At 50.0% G+C, this 15,443-nt stretch overlaps 1 protein-coding gene across 1 annotated transcript in view; it reads left to right on the top strand.

Moving 5' to 3' along the window:
• palm2akap2 (PALM2 and AKAP2 fusion) overlaps positions 1 to 14,946 on the top strand; it is a 216,272-nt gene extending 201,326 nt beyond the window's left edge. Inside the window, exon 8 of the mRNA XM_080188456.1 lies at positions 11,207 to 14,946. Within this exon, the coding sequence (XP_080044582.1) occupies positions 11,207 to 11,976 (770 nt within the window). The 3' untranslated portion in view covers positions 11,977 to 14,946. The remainder of the gene's footprint in view (positions 1 to 11,206) is intronic.
• Positions 14,947 to 15,443: the final 497 nt, after the last annotated feature.

Raw genomic sequence — 15,443 nt, 5'->3', positions numbered from 1 at the left:
GTCTCTGAGCTGTCATGTTGCCCTCGAGATGGTCCAGTTTAAGCACACTAACGACATGAAGCAATAGGCAACTCCCGAAGCAACGTCCAAGAGCAGCCCACTACAACCTGCCGCATGCATGCCCCTTGCTGGACTTAAATGCCTGTGGAGACAAAAAAATTCATTATTAAACAGGCAAATTGTAGCTCGATTTTGTCTGGTGACGTTCCCGCAAAACTTTTCAGGCCGTTTTACTCAGTTGGATTGATGCCGTTATCATGGTCGACAGTACTCGCTGTCCAGGCTGGGCACGTGGGAACCTGAACCAGACAGGACATGGTTATCAATGCCAAGGTGTATCAGCACAGTTTGATTCTTGATTTGATTTATTATTGTCACGTGTATTAACACTCAGTGAAAAGTATTGTTTCTTGCACGCTATACAGACAAAGCATACTGTTCATAGAGAAGAAAGGGAGAGAGTGCAGAATGTAGTGTTACAGTCGTAGCTAGGGTGTAGAGAAAGGTCAAATTAATATAAGGTAGGTCCATTCCATAACCTCACAAGAGGTTATTGCAGAAGGTCGAGGGACATGGAGTTGGGGGTAGGGTGTTAGCGTGGATAGAGGATTGGTTGTCAAATAGGAGGCAGAGAGTGGGGGTCAACGGGTGCTATTTGGATTGGCGGATGGTGACTAGTGGAGTGCCCCAGGGGTCGGTGCTGGGGCCTCAGCTTCTTAGCATTTATATAGATGATCTGGAGGAGGGAATCGAGTGTAGAGTGTCGAAATTTGCTGATGACACCAAGATTGGGGGAACGGCAAATTGTGCGGAGGGTGTGGAGAGTCTGCAGAAGGATCTAGATAGGCTGGGCGAATGGGCCAGGAAATGGCAAATAGAATTTAATGTTGGCAAGTGTGAGGTGGTCCACTTTGGTAGGAAGAATGGTAGGAAGGACTATTACTTACGGGGCGAAAAACTGCAGCAGGCGATGGTGCAGAGGGACCTCGGGGTCCTTGTGCATGAGTCGCAAAAACCCAGCCTGCAGGTGCAGCAGGTGGTCAGGAAGGCGAATGGGATGCTGGCCTTCATAGCGAAGGGGATTGAATATAAAAGTAGGGAGGTCTTGCTGCAGCTGTATAGGGCATTGGTGAGGCCGCAACTGGAGTACTGTGTGCATTTTTGGGCGCCGCACCTGCGCAAAGATATTTTGGCCTTGGAGGGAGTGCAGAGGAGGTTTAGTAGGCTGATACCAGAGTTGAGGGGGTTGAGCTATGAGGAGAGGCTGAATAAACTGGGCTTGTACTCGTTAGAGTTTAGAAGAATGAGAGGAGATCTCATTGAGACGTATAAGATGATGAATGGGATGGATAGGATAGAGGTGGAAAGACTCTTCCCGCTCAAAAAAGACAATAGGACTAGGGGGCACAGCCTCAAGATAAAAGGGGGGCGGTTTAGAACGGAGTTGAGGAGGAACTTCTTCACTCAAAGGGTGGTGAATCTCTGGAATTCTCTGCCCGTTGAAGTGGTGGAGGCTGCCTCGCTAAATATTTTTAAGACGCGGGTTGATGGGTTTTTGATAGGAGAGGGGATTAAGGGTTATGGGGAGAGGGCGGGAAAGTGGAACTGAGCAGCGACAGATCAGCCATGATCTTATTGAATGGCGGGGCAGGCTCGAAGGGCTGGATGGCCTACTCCTGCTCCTATTTCTTATGTTCTTATGTTCTTATTCAAAAATCTGATGGCAGCAGTGAAGAAGCTGTTCTTGAGTCTGTTGGTACAGGACCTCAGACTTTTATATCTTTTTCCCAATGGAAGAGAGAATGTCCGGGGTGTATGCGGCCTTTGATTATGCTGCCTGCTTTTCCGAGGCAGCAGGAAGTGTAGACAGAGTCATTGGATGGGAGGCTGGTTTGTGTGATGGTACTGTAGCTAGCCTTGCTGCCTCACAGCTCCAAGAACCCGGGTTCGATCCCCAGCCTTGGGTCACTGACTGTGCGGAATCTGCATGTTCTCCCCATGTCTGCGTGGGTTTCCTCCGGGTGCTCTGGTTTCCTCCCACAGTCAGAAAGACGTGCTGGTCAGGTGGGTGGGCCATGCTAAATGTTCCCTCAGTGTACCCAAACAGGCGCCGGAGTGTGGCAAGTAGGGGATTTCCACAGTAACTTCGTTGCAGTGTTAATGTAAGCCTACTTATGACACTAATAAATAAACTGTAAACTTAACTTAGATCTTATTTGGATTGGCACCAGCACCTTGGGAAAGGCATTCAGAGTGTTGGTGATGAGATCATGTCACTGTGTTAGAGGAAAGCCATTCATACATTGCTGCATTGTCCCCTCACAGAATAACGGCAGGAAATGTAAACATTTCAACACCACTCAAAATAATTCGTAGCTTTGTAATGATGTCAGAACCAATTATTTTCGAGCACAATTATATCATGTCTGGGGAGCAAATGATTTGGATTAAGCCAATACACATCAAAGCTGGCCATGGGCAACAGATTAGGTGACAGAAATCATAGAATCCCTATTGTGCAAAAGGTGGCCATTCGACCCAGCAAGTCTGGACTCTCTCCAACATCTTACCCAGGCTCTTTCCCCATAACCCCACATATTTACCCCACTAATCCCCTTAACCCATACATCTTGGGACACTAAGGGGGAATTTAGCATGGCCAATCCACCTAACATGCACATCCTTGGACACTAAGGGGTCATTTAGGATGGGCAATCCACCTGACACACACATCTTTGGATTGTGGAGTGGAACCGGGGCACCGGGAGGAAACCCACGCGGACACGGGGAGAACATGCAGATTCTGCACAGACAGTGACCCAAGCTGGGAATCGAACCTGGGTCCCTGATGCTGTGAGGCAGCAGCGCTAACCACTGTGCCACCGTGCCGTCCCCCATGCCAAATGATTGTCATTACAAACATATAGCAGGAATACGTGGAAACTGTCGAGAAGCGAGGTGAACTAGAGCAAGCAGTTGTGGCTCACATTGTTTTCCATGGTGAGCTGGAAGCTTCGCACTTTGAGATGACAGTGCACCCTCCCTCCCTCTCTCTCTCCTGCCCTCTCTCCTTCCCTCTCACTCTCCCTCCCTCTCTCCCTCCCTCTCTCCCTCCCTCTCTCCCTCCCTCTCTCCCTCCCTCTCTCCACCTCTCTCTCCCTCCCTCCCTCCCTCTCTCCAGCTCTCTCTCCATCTCTCTCTCTCCCTCCCTCTCTCCTTCCCTCCCTCCCTCCGTCTCTCCCTCCCTCCCTCCCTCCCTCTCTCCCTCCCTCCCTCTCTCCCTCTCTCTCCCCCCCTCTCTCCCTCCCTCTCTCCACCTCTCTCTCTCTCTCCCTCCCTCTCTCCAATTCTCTCTTCATCTCTCTCTCTCCATCTCCCTCTCTCCAGCTCTCTCTCCATCTCTCTCTCTCTCCATCTCTCTCTCCCTCTTCTTCTCTCCCTCTCTCTCTCCCTCTCTTTCTCTCTCCCTCTCCCTCTCTCCATCTCTCTCTCTCCCTCCCTCCCTCTCTCTCCATCTCTCTCTCCCTCTTCTTCTCTCCCTCTCTCTCTCTCCATCTCTCTCTCTCTCCCTCCCTCTCTCCACCTCTCTCTCCCTCTCTTTCTCTCTCCCTCTCCCTCTCTCCCTCCCTCTCTCTCTCCCTCCCTCTCTCTCCTTCTCGCTCAGTGTTGCTCTAATCAATGATCTGTGATGTGGGAGTGCCAGGGAGCCCTATTCAAAATCTCCAAACCACGATTGAATTAAATTTCCAGGGGCTTGCCGGCGAGCTGCGATATTTCCTGCCTCAGCTACTCTGTTCAGCGCCGGTCATGAGATTGCATTGTTCCCTCTGATCCAGCTGTTCAGCGCAAAAAACAGTCGGGTTCTGGTGCTGCTCTTTATTGTTCTGGTTTAATACAGCCTTCCCGGGAACTCTGCTGTATCAGCAGCGAGTTTCACAGTGCCATCAGCCGCGTTGCTTTCCCCCCTCTGTCCCTCCTCCTGCCGCTCCCGCACCACCCACCTCCCAGCAGATGCAGTGGAATGACGGTTCTCTCCGGCTACCCAGCCTCCCCACTCTCCGCTCACAAAGGACAGAGGCAATGAAAGGGCAGGGTGACAGGGAGAAGGTGCCCGGTAAGTGACAGGGAGTGTCAGTGTGAATGTTAAAAGCGGTGGGAGGGGGTGGGGGAGAGAGACTGGAAATTGTTCGTTGCAGCTGGACGAGTTGAGAATGGTGTTTTCAAAGAAAAAAGCACGCAGGCTTCTTAGATTTAGATTTTTAGAACCGCACGCAAGGGCAAGGAAGGTAAGCAAAACCTCGTATAAAACCTTGGGGGGGGGGGGGTGCTAGGCCTCAGTCGTAAGGTGGCTCGGAATTCTCCAGCCGTTCACGCCGGCGGGATTTTCCAGTCTCGCCGGCAGCGCACCCCCGCCCGCAGGTTGGGGTGACATCAGTGGGAAATCCCATTGCCAGCCTCGCAGGGAATCCCGGCACACGCGAACAGCACGCCAGCCTCCCACGCCACTGGGAGGCCAGGGAATCTCGCCCACGGTGCCCAATTCTGGGCACAGGCTCAAGGAAGGGTGGCCAGGTATTCAGGAGGGTGCGGAGGTGACCAACAGGAATGGTGTGGGGATGCCGGCATTGGACTGGGGTGGGCACAGTAAGTAGTCTGACAGCACCAGGTTAAAGTCCAACAGGTTTGTTTGGAGTCACGAGCTTTGGGAGCACTGCCCCTTCCTCAGGTGTGCCATCAAGAATCGCCTGATGAAGGGGCGGCGCTCCGAAAGCTCGTGATTCCAAATAAACCTGTTGGACTTTAATCTGGTGTTGTGAGACTTCTTACTGTAACTGGAATGGTAGCAGGGAATTCCGCGACTCGGAGAGGTGATCCCGGATTTGTTGACGCTAAAGCAGAGGAGATTTAATCGAGGTATCAAACATTATGAAGAGTTTTGACAGAGAAACAGATTGTTCCCAGCTGGGAGAGAGAGTCAGTAAGCTAAGGTTTAAGGTAATTGGTAAAAAGAGCCAGAGGCTAGGAGGTTAGGATCAGATCCAATAAGGACTTTCAGAAGGGAATTATATAGGTATTTGAATGAGGAAACATTTGGAGGGCTATGGGTAAAAGAGTAGGGGGGAATGGGACCAACAGGATAGCTCATTCAAAGAACCAGTCCTGGAGAGATGGGCTGAATGGCCTCCTGCTATGCCTTGTGATTGAATGTCCAAGCAGCAGTGAATGGATTGTGTGGCTTGTAATGTCTTGATGGACCAGGATACCAGCAATTGTCTTATCCACCCTGCCAACTTTTCTTCAATTTGATTGTTATCCCGAGGTAAGGCTGAGACAGGGAGAGCCAGCTACAGCATCATTCCTATCCCAAACCTCCGCCCTCCCCCCCCCCCAACCCCAACACCCCACCCTCCGTTTATCGACCAGGAATGTTGAGTGAATTTTGTTTGCCTCTCTTTTGCTGTGACCAGTATTATTCTCCCACGGTTGCACCCCCCCATCCACCCATCCAGGGACCCAGATTCCTCCGGGTGTTCTGGTTTCCTCCCACAAGATGTGCGGCTTAGGTGGATTGGCCATGCTAAATCAATTCCACACTGACCAGACTGGGATCCCCTGAACTGCAGTATTAAACAGGCAAGAAAAGACTGCATTTATATAGCACCTTTCGCAACCATCTGATGTTTCAAAGCACTTTACAGCCAATGAAGTGCTTTTCAAGTGTTGTTCTTCACGCAATGTCAGAGACACTGTACCCAATTTGCACACAGCAAGATCCCACAGCCAACAATGTGGTGATGAACGGATAAGATGTGGTTGGGATGTTGATTGAGGGGTAAATATATGTTCGGGCATCAGGGATAATATCTTGGTCACATGTGAAACGGTGCCATTGGACCTTTACAACTGCCCCAGGCATTTCAATGGGTCTTATGTGGCTTATGTGCTTGGCACTGCTGCCTCACAGCTCCAGGGACCCAGGTTCGATTCCCAGCTTGGGTCACTGTCTGTGTGGAGTTTGCACATTCTCCCCATGTCTGTGTGAGTTTCTTCTGGGTGTTCTGGTTCCTCCTACAAGATGTGCAGCTTAGGTGGATTGGCCATGCTAAATTGCCCCTTAGTGTCCTGCAGTGCGTGAATTAAAGGGATTAGCGGGGCAAATACGTGGGGTTATGGAGATGGGGCCTGGATGGGATTGTTGTCAGTGCAGACTCGATGGGCCGAATGGTCTCCTTCTGCACTGTAGCTCGACATCTCATCCCCCTCCAGCAGTATAGCTCTCCGGCAGTCCGGCACTGTGTGTGTCAGAGCTTCGATTTCTATGCTGTGGTCCAAGGCAGAATTTGTTGATCCTGTCGTCGTGGGACCCGCCAGAGGCCAAAAAGTCCATTTGCTTCCGGTGGGACTGGACGATCCCGGCAATTGGACCGGGTCGGATAATCCCAACCCCACCAAGTGGGTCTCAAAGCTACAAACTCATTGGCTCACGCTGAAATTTTAATTATCCAATTTTAAAATAATTCTCTGCTGCTGGGTAAATGCCCTGAATGGGCTTTACTCTCATTCTGGGGTCTCACACGTTCAGTCACAACTTGTCCTAATCAAGTGGGCGGCACACTGGTTAACATTGCTGCCTCACACACCAGGGACCCAAGTACAATCCCGGCCTCGGATAACTGTGTGGAGTTTGTGCATTCTTCCCATGTCTACGTGACTTTCCTCGGGCTGCTCCAGTTTCCTCCCACTGTCCAAAGATGTGCAGGTTAGGTGGATTGGTCCTGCTAAATAGCCCCTTAGTGTCCAAAGACGTACAGGTTAGGTGGATTAACCATGTGTTGGATTACAGGCAGGGGGAAAAAGCCTGGGTAAAACACTCAGACAGTCAGTGCAGACTCCATGGGCCGAATGGTCTCTTATGAACTGTGGGGGTTTTATGATTCCGAGTGCATGAACGCTGTACAATGACAAAGAAGGTAGAGCTGTTTGGGGTGGTTCAGATATAAACAACGTAAGAGACTGGATAGATCCCTGCCCACCTGAACCTTGTCCCTTTTGTATTCTAACTAGCTCAGCCTAACCTTCAATCTGCTTCTTGTTACGAAGCCTACTTCTCCATTGCCTTGCTTGTTAAACAGCCCCAACTGATCAACCTTTGTGTGAAGCTCATTTTAATCCAGATTCGAACAAGGGCTGTGGGGGTGGTGGGGATGAGGGTGGGAGAGTGTGGTGGGGGTGATGGGATGGTAGGTGTGGGGTTGGGGGTGGGGAGAGGTTTGGGGGGGTAGGGTGGGGGAGTGTAGTGGGAGTGATGGGGGTGGTGGGGGAGTGTGGTGGGGGTGGTGGAGATGGGGTTGGGGGAGTATGGTGGGGGTGGTGGAGATGGGGTTGGGGGAGTATGGTGGAGGTGGTGGGATATTGGGGATGGTGAGGGAGTGGGGTGGGGTTGTGGTGAGGGAGTGGGGTGGGGGAGTGTGGTGGGAGTGATGGGAGTGGTGGGGGTGTGGTGGGGGTGGTGGGGAGGGTGGGGGTGGGGAGGGGTTGTGGTGTGGGATGGGGTGGAGAAGTGGGGTGGGGGAGTGTGGTGGGGGCAGAGGGATGGAATGGGAGCCTTACGAGGAGTACGAACACCAACAGTGATCAGTCAGGCCTGTTTCTGTGCTGTCAACTCAACATAATGTCGATCCTTACAAACACTGATTTCTGTATGCTGCCTGATTCAGAGGTAATATCCGGGATTTATATGATTTAAGTCTAGCTGTATTGCAACATTTATTATGCCATTAGTTATCGTTTAACATGCTTTCCCTGTACACTGCGGTGATCAATTATTTAACCTTTATTTGTGGGTCATTGATCTTAAAATCATTCTCACTACTTATCTTTACACCCTCATTCCTTAACTTAACAATCACAGTCTGCTGACTGAATTAACATCATTTTTTAGGAAGTACGGCACAGTGGTTAGCACTGCTGCCTCACAGCGCCAGGGACTAGGGTTCAGTTTGGGTCACCATCTGTGTGGAGTTTGCACATCCTCCCAGTGTCTGCGTGGGTTTCCTCCGGGCGCTCCGGTTTCCTCCCACAGCCCAGAGATGTGTGGGTTAGATGCCTTGGCCATGCTAAATTGCCCCTTAGTGTCAGGGGGGTTAGCAAGATAAGTATTTGGGGTTACAGGGATAGATGGGAATGTTGTCGGGATTCTATAATTCCACCCAATATCTCAAATGTCATATCATATATATATATATGTCAGCTGGTGCAGGATGTTTGTGTCTAATACCAGCCTGCACAATGCATTTCCATTTAATACCAATTAATCACAGTTCTAAATACCTGCTTATCACCAGCTTACCTGCATTCAATTAAAGTTATCTTAGTGCCTGCGTGGGATTGTGGTTGGTGCAGACTCGATGGGCTGAATGGCCACCTTTTGTACCGTAGGCAATCTATGATTCAGTGATTCTGTACCCTCTCCGATCTCAGGACATCCCAGAGATACCGACGCAACCTGGGCAGTGGGGTCAGTGTTATTAAGGAGGAAGCTCTCATAAACAGCAGTGTGAGAATAGCTATTCTTTTGTGGTGGGATAAATATTGCGCAGGGTGCTAGAGAGAAGACGCCACCTCAGAGGGCAGAAGGATTTGAACCCACCGTCATCGTGCCTTAGAGGTGAGGGTGCTCCCTCCTGAGCCACTGCCTCAATGCTGTTCAATTATTATTATTTTCCATCCGTCCACGGAATGTGGGAGTCACTGGCTAAGACAGCATTTATTGCCCATCCCTAATTTCCTCTGAGAAGGTTTTTAAAGTTTATTTATTAGTGTCACGAGGAGGCTTCCATTAACACTGCAGTGAAGTTACTGTGAAAATCACCTGGTTGCCACACTGCGGCGCCTGTTCGGGTACACTGAGGGAGAATTTAGCACGGCCAATGCATGGAGATGGCGCTGAGCTGCCTTCCTGAACAGCATCCTTCCATCTGGTGTAGGTACACCCCCAGCGCTGTTAGGATTTTGACCCAGCAACGTAACAGATATATTCAAATTTTATACACTCCTTACGAGAATTTAAATGCCCAGCCATACACACACTGACAGAATATTGTTCCCCGTGCCAAGGTAGGGTAAAGTGTCACAGGTGGTAGGGCACAGAATGAAGATTTGGCTCGTTTCTTGTTATTCTTTCATGGGACGTGTGCACCACTGACAAAGCCAGCATTTGCCGCCCATCACTCGTTGCCCTTGTGACGAATGACTTGAAACTTGGGCCCGGAATTTGTGCCCAGAGTGAAAACTCTAGCCCTCGATTGGTGAGAAGGTTTCAGATAGATCCTTGTCTCAAAGCCAAATACTGTGGATGCTGGAAATCTGAAACAAAGACAGAAAATGCTGGAAAATCTCGGCAGGTCTGTGGGTCAAAATCCTAACAGCGCTGGGGGTGTACCTACACCAGATGGAAGGACGCTGTTCAGGGAGGCAGCGCAGCACCATCTCCATCTCAGAGCGCTTACTACCCCTTCGTTAGGTGAGTGGGGAGTTCTGATCACAAACAGGTCATATAAAGGCCTTGACCCACAGACCTGCCGAGATTTTCCAGCATTTTCTGTCTTTGTTTCGCCTAACGAAGACGCAGAGCCCAGAAAGCTAGTGGCGTTTGCTACCAAATAAACCTGTTGGACTTTAACCTGGTGTTGTGAGACTTCTTACTGTGTTTACCCCAGTCCAACGCTGGCATCTCCACAGCACCTATGGAAAAGAGAGCCAACGTTTCGAGTCTGAATGACTCCCGTCATCAGATGACTCGAAACTTTGGCTCTATCCTCTCCCCACGGATGCTGCCGGACCTGCTGAGATTTTCCGGCGTTTTCTGTCTTTGTTTGAGCTAGATTTTAAAAAAAGTTGAAGTTTATTCATTAGTCACGAGTAGGCTTACATTAACACTGCAATGAAGTTACTGTGAAGATCACCGAGCCGCCACACTCCGGCGCCTGCTCGGGTAAAGTGAGGGAGAATTAGGCATTTCGGCCTGTGGACCTCTCCAGCATGTCTTTGGGCCTTGATTGGTTGGTTGTAGTAAGATCAGCTCCTTTAGAACAAGGAACATAGAAAATTACAGCACAGCAACAGGCCCTTCGGCCCCTCCAAGCCTGCACCGACCATGCCGCCCAAGAGAACTAAAACCCTTTTGGGGACCATATATCTATTCCCAACCTATTCATGTATTTATAGAACATAGAACACTACAGCACAAACAGGCCCTTCGGCCCACAAGTTGCGCCGATCACATCATCACCCATCAACCTACAGACCTATCTATAACCCTCAATCTCATTAAACCCCATATACTCATCCAGAAGTCTTTTAAAAGACCCCAGCGAGTTCGCCTCCACCACCACTGACGGCAGCCGATTCCATTCACTCACCACCCTCTGAGTGAAAAACTTACCCCTAACATCACTTCTGAACCTCCCTCCCCGCACCTTAAATCTGTGTCCTCTCGTAGCGACCATTTCAAACCGGGGAAATAGCCTCTGAGAGTCCACCCTATCTATTCCTCTCAACATTTTATAAACTTCTATCAGGTCGCCTCTCAACCTTCGTCTCTCCAGGGAAAAGAGTCCCAGCTCCCTCAACCTAACTTCATAAGGCATGCCTCCCAGTCCAGGCAACATCCTTGTAAATCTCCTCTGCACCCTTTCAATAGCTTCTACATCCTTCCTATAGTGAGGCGACCAGAACTGCGCACAATACTCCAAATGAGGCCTGACAAGGGTCTTATAAAGTTCCAGCATTACCTCCCGACTCCTAAACTCAATCCCTCGATTAATGAAGGCCAGTACACCATACGCCTTCTTGACCACCTCCTCCACCTGCGAGGCCGATTTAAGAGTCCTGTGGACCCGGACCCCAAGATCCTTCTGCTCCTCAACACTACTCAGACTTCTGCCCTTGATAGTGTACTCGTTCATCCCGTTGGTTCTGCCAAAATGGACGACTACACATTTGTCAAGACAACCCTTAAAACTCACTATCCGCTTCCACCACCTCCCCCGGCAGCGAGTTTCAGGCACCCACCACCCTCTGTGTAAAATACTTGTCTCGTACGTCGCCTTTGAACCTTACCCCTTGCCTTAAAACTATGCCCCCTAGTAATTGACTCTTCCACCCTGGGAAAAAGCTTCTAATGTACATGTTTTTGCTCTTCCAGCAATGTACGCCATGGAAATCAACGTACAGAAGGACAAACTAACAGGGGAGACCAAGATCCTCTCTACCACTCCCTTGAGCCCCGAGGGAGTTCACCAGCGAGGGGTTAAGGTATATGACGATGGCAGCAAGGTTGTGTATGAGGTATGTTCCGCAGGTGCAGTGGTGGAGAACGGAGTTCACCACTTGAGCACGTCGGAAGTGGACCAGTTGATACACAGATTGGGGAGGATAAATGTGAGCGGCAACAAATGTTTGTCAGAATCGCTGACTGTGTCAGAGAGTAGTGCGTCCCCCGACAACACGCGGAGCGCCGGAGACAGCGGAAATAAGAAAGACACGATCCACAAGGAAGCCAAGCTGGAAGTGGTCCCGAAAGCTCATCACCCGGGTCACGCGGGGAAAACGATCCAGCATATTCCCACTGGAGAGGCTCCCAAGGCCAGCGCCGAGCACCCAGTGACAATGATCTTCATGGGTTACCAGAATGTGGAGGACGAGGAGGAGACAAACAAACTGCTGGGCTACGAGGGGGCCATCCAAGCGGAACTGGTGCTGATCGACGAAGACGACGAGAAATCGCTGCGGGAGAAGACGGTGACGGACATCTCGACGGTAGACGGCAACGCAGCCGAGCTGGTGGCTGGCAAGTCCATGACTGAGGCCTCAGAGACGCTGTCGGCGGAAGAGAATGAAGGGACAGACACCGGAACAGAACCAGTCGCAGGTACCGACAAGAAAAAGCGGTGTAAGTGCTGTACTGTCATGTGACCGCCTCTCCAGCCTTTACGGTCACGCTGTCTCTTACTGACTTTAACCTCATTCTACTAATCGCACTGCCAGTACTGTGAACTGGGAGGGACTCCCTCCTCTCTCCTTCCTTCCTTCATTAGAAACCCTCTCTTCCGGGCTCAACTAACTGTGGCATAACCACCGCACAGGACAACATCTCTACTTACCCCTGAAAAGTTTGAGATTTACATCAGGTTTTACAGGCCATTCGGCCCAACTGGTCCATGCTGGTGTTTATGCTCCACATGAGCCACCCGCTCACCTTACTTCATCTAACCTTATCTACATTACCTTCTAATCCTTTCTCCCTCAAGCCTCTCCCCTTAAGGGCATCTGTACTATTTTCCTCAACGACTCCGTGTGATTGCAAATTCCGCATTCCAGCCATGCTCTGGGTCGAGATAAGTTGCTTAGTTTCTTTATTGGATTTATTTGTGACCGTCCTACATTCATGGCCCTGGTTTCCTTGACAAAAGGGACACAGCTTCAGCAGTGTAAAGCGTAAGAATTCAGAGAGTTGGCATTGAGAAAGATAGAAGAACGACAGCCAGTTATAGATGGTGAGAAACCAGGATAATGCTTAACTTTGCAATCAGCAAGATCTGGGATTCTACCCTTTCCCCGCTCACTTAGTCAAAATCCGATTCCAGCAAATGTTGCCATCTCTGTCATCCGCACTTCCCGCCTAATTGAGACGACTTTCCCCTGAAGGTCCAATTCATTTTGTTCCTTCCTGTTGGAGTTCCTCGCCAAAAAAAAAGTTAAGAGCAAAGGGATGATCAATTTCTGTTGAACGTAACGAGAATTTTTTTTAAAAATACGCCTTCATTCAGTGTCCCCTCCCTACCTCTGCCACTGACCTGTTGACAGGGTAACACAGACGAGCTTGTTTCCGATGTAACTCAAGCACTGGGTGGAATGAAAAGGGAAAGTTCCTTCCACATATCGCTGCCCTCAACGGTTCAGTGGATAAGCACGTAGCTGGTACAACACTGAGCATTGCAGATCAGAGGGCTGCAGGTATCAGTGACAGGTCGATGCAGAGTTATCCGCTGGCACGCTTAAGTTGACAGAATGTTATACTACACCCACTCGCTCACCAGGGACTGCACAGGGAAGTGATCAGATGTGATAGGACTCAGATCTAAGTGAACATTTCACCTGAAGAGAACTGGTATGTGTGGCCAGCAGGAGTAAAGATCCAGGGTGATATGTGGGCTGTTCGTAGAGTCCCCACACTGCAGAAGGGGGCTCATAAGCCCATCAAGCCTGAAAGAGAGAGTTTCCCACCAAGGCCCAGCCCCACACATCTACCCCTCTAATCCCCCTGACCCCCTGAGCTTGGGATGCTAAGGGGCAATTCAGCCTGGCCAATCCACCCAACCCGCACACCTTTGGAGTGTGGGAGGAATCCGGTGCACCCGGAGGGAACCCACACAGACAGGGGGAGAACTCCACACGCTGATCCAAGCCAGGAATCTAACCCTAGTCCCTGACGCAGTACGAACCACTGTGCCATCGTGCTGTTGATTCTTTATCATGTATCTTAACACCATTACGCAAAAGATCAGATCCACCCCACTGACAGAGGGCTACAAGGCAGCAGACAATGGTAGTGGCATTTCACTAACAGCCCCCAATTCCCAGAACCCATCCAGAAAGATATTTATTACGTTGTCAATGATCGCGTTTTTAAAACTGCCCAGGTTTTATTAATGTACCAAAAAAAGTAACATGTGTCCCAAATAAGGGAGCATCGGTGGGCATTAATCATACTGGATACTTTTAACACTGCAGGCGTGAAGAATCTATTCCTATATCACTTCTTGCAACAGAAGAATGAGTGACAGATGCTGGAAATCTGTATTTATCAAAAGCAGCCTGCAGGTATAATCCCAGGGAAGTGACCACCTTGTTATAAGATCTTTATGGGTAATTATGATACAATTAATATATTCATCAGCAACTTAATAAAAATACCACAATCTGCCCTCTGTTTAACCAAGGTTGAAGCCTTAGGGGCCACTAGATGGGCATCTGCTCACATAGATGATACCAAAAAGGTACAAGCTAAAACTTTTCTCAAGTTGGACTAGTTAAAGTCCATTTTTCTTACGTGCTTTTCTGTCGAACCACTTTGAATTTTACCGTGTTCAGAGATGACGGACAGACGAGGGGGATTGAAGTGTTAGGTTGTAGATTCTCATTCAGAATGCAATTAGTGCCTGATCGGTGTCGTAGCAACTGATTAAACAGAGTTGTGAGGAGGATGGTGACCTGCTGGAATTAAATTCTGAGGGATAAGAGTGGACGACAGAACCACAGGGGAAAGTAGCAATCAGAGGTGGCACTGACACAATGAGTTGCCTTTATAAAACACACAATGGTCATGGTTAAACTGGCCAATTGGTCTCCAAAGACCAATCTCTGTGCCGTTGAGGATAGCTGCAACCCGGTGTAAAGTCATCGAGGGAAGTCTTGTAGTAACGGCGATTCCGAACCAGCTGAAATTGTTGAAGTAAAGAACGAGTAAAGACGTCAAACGGTCCATCTCTCCGGCCACCCTCGCCCCGAAACCGGAGAATCCTGCCCGAGGTCAACGGATCTTTGCGTGGTCCGCCCCCGTATCCACCTCCCTCCCTCCGCCCTCTCCCACTGACTGAGGGGCGAAACAGGAGATTTCCTCCTAAATATCTACCCCCCCCCCGGATCCATCCCACACCCAACCATTGCTATCAAAAATGTGTCCTCGGTCAGGATACCAGTTACCCAACCATTCTGCACAAGCTGCCAGAGCCTAAAGGGGATTTCTTTCCTTCTGTGTTTCCTTAAAAGAATTCATTTGCTGGAAGGCGTTTCTTTTGTGACATACATTTAACCGTTTGCGAAGTGGCTGCGTACTTTTGTGGGGCTTTTTTTCTATTGGCGAGAAGAACTGGAACAAAAATAAAGAGGTCCAGTCTTTGGAATCCCAGTGCCTTTCTCCAGCAACCTTGATTGCCCCCCCTCCCCAAACCCCCACCACCCTCCCCGTTGGTGTGCAGTGCTTTGCTGTGTGATTCCAGAGGGGATCTGGATCAGTAGGGATGGGTGGCTAAGCCTAGAGATCGCATCAGTTGCCCGCACGGTTGGGATGGTTTTTTGTCTGCTGCTATCTGGCACCTTGTGCAATCTGGTAGCTCTGCCCCTCGCACCCGCCCCAGAAAACCCCAACCCTCCTCCCCGCTCCCCCCTTCCCCCCCCACAAAAGGCCTGCAGCCCTCCCTCCCTTTACCCCCCACCCCCCCCCCCTCCCAGTTCACAGCGCCTGGATTACAGAGGCCTTTACTTAGCACAATTGAGAAAGAACTGACAGTGAGAAGCGGCCATTGATTTTTCTACGATGCCTTTTTAGTGACTGGTGCCTATTTGCTTTACTTCCCCCACCCACTCCCCAACCTCGTCCC

Source organism: Carcharhinus amblyrhynchos, chromosome 5 (assembly GCF_965287045.1).
Source record: "Carcharhinus amblyrhynchos chromosome 5, sCarAmb.v2.hapA, whole genome shotgun sequence".
NCBI classification, from domain to species: domain Eukaryota; kingdom Metazoa; phylum Chordata; class Chondrichthyes; order Carcharhiniformes; family Carcharhinidae; genus Carcharhinus; species Carcharhinus amblyrhynchos.
This window is presented reverse-complemented; position numbering and strand designations above follow the sequence as displayed.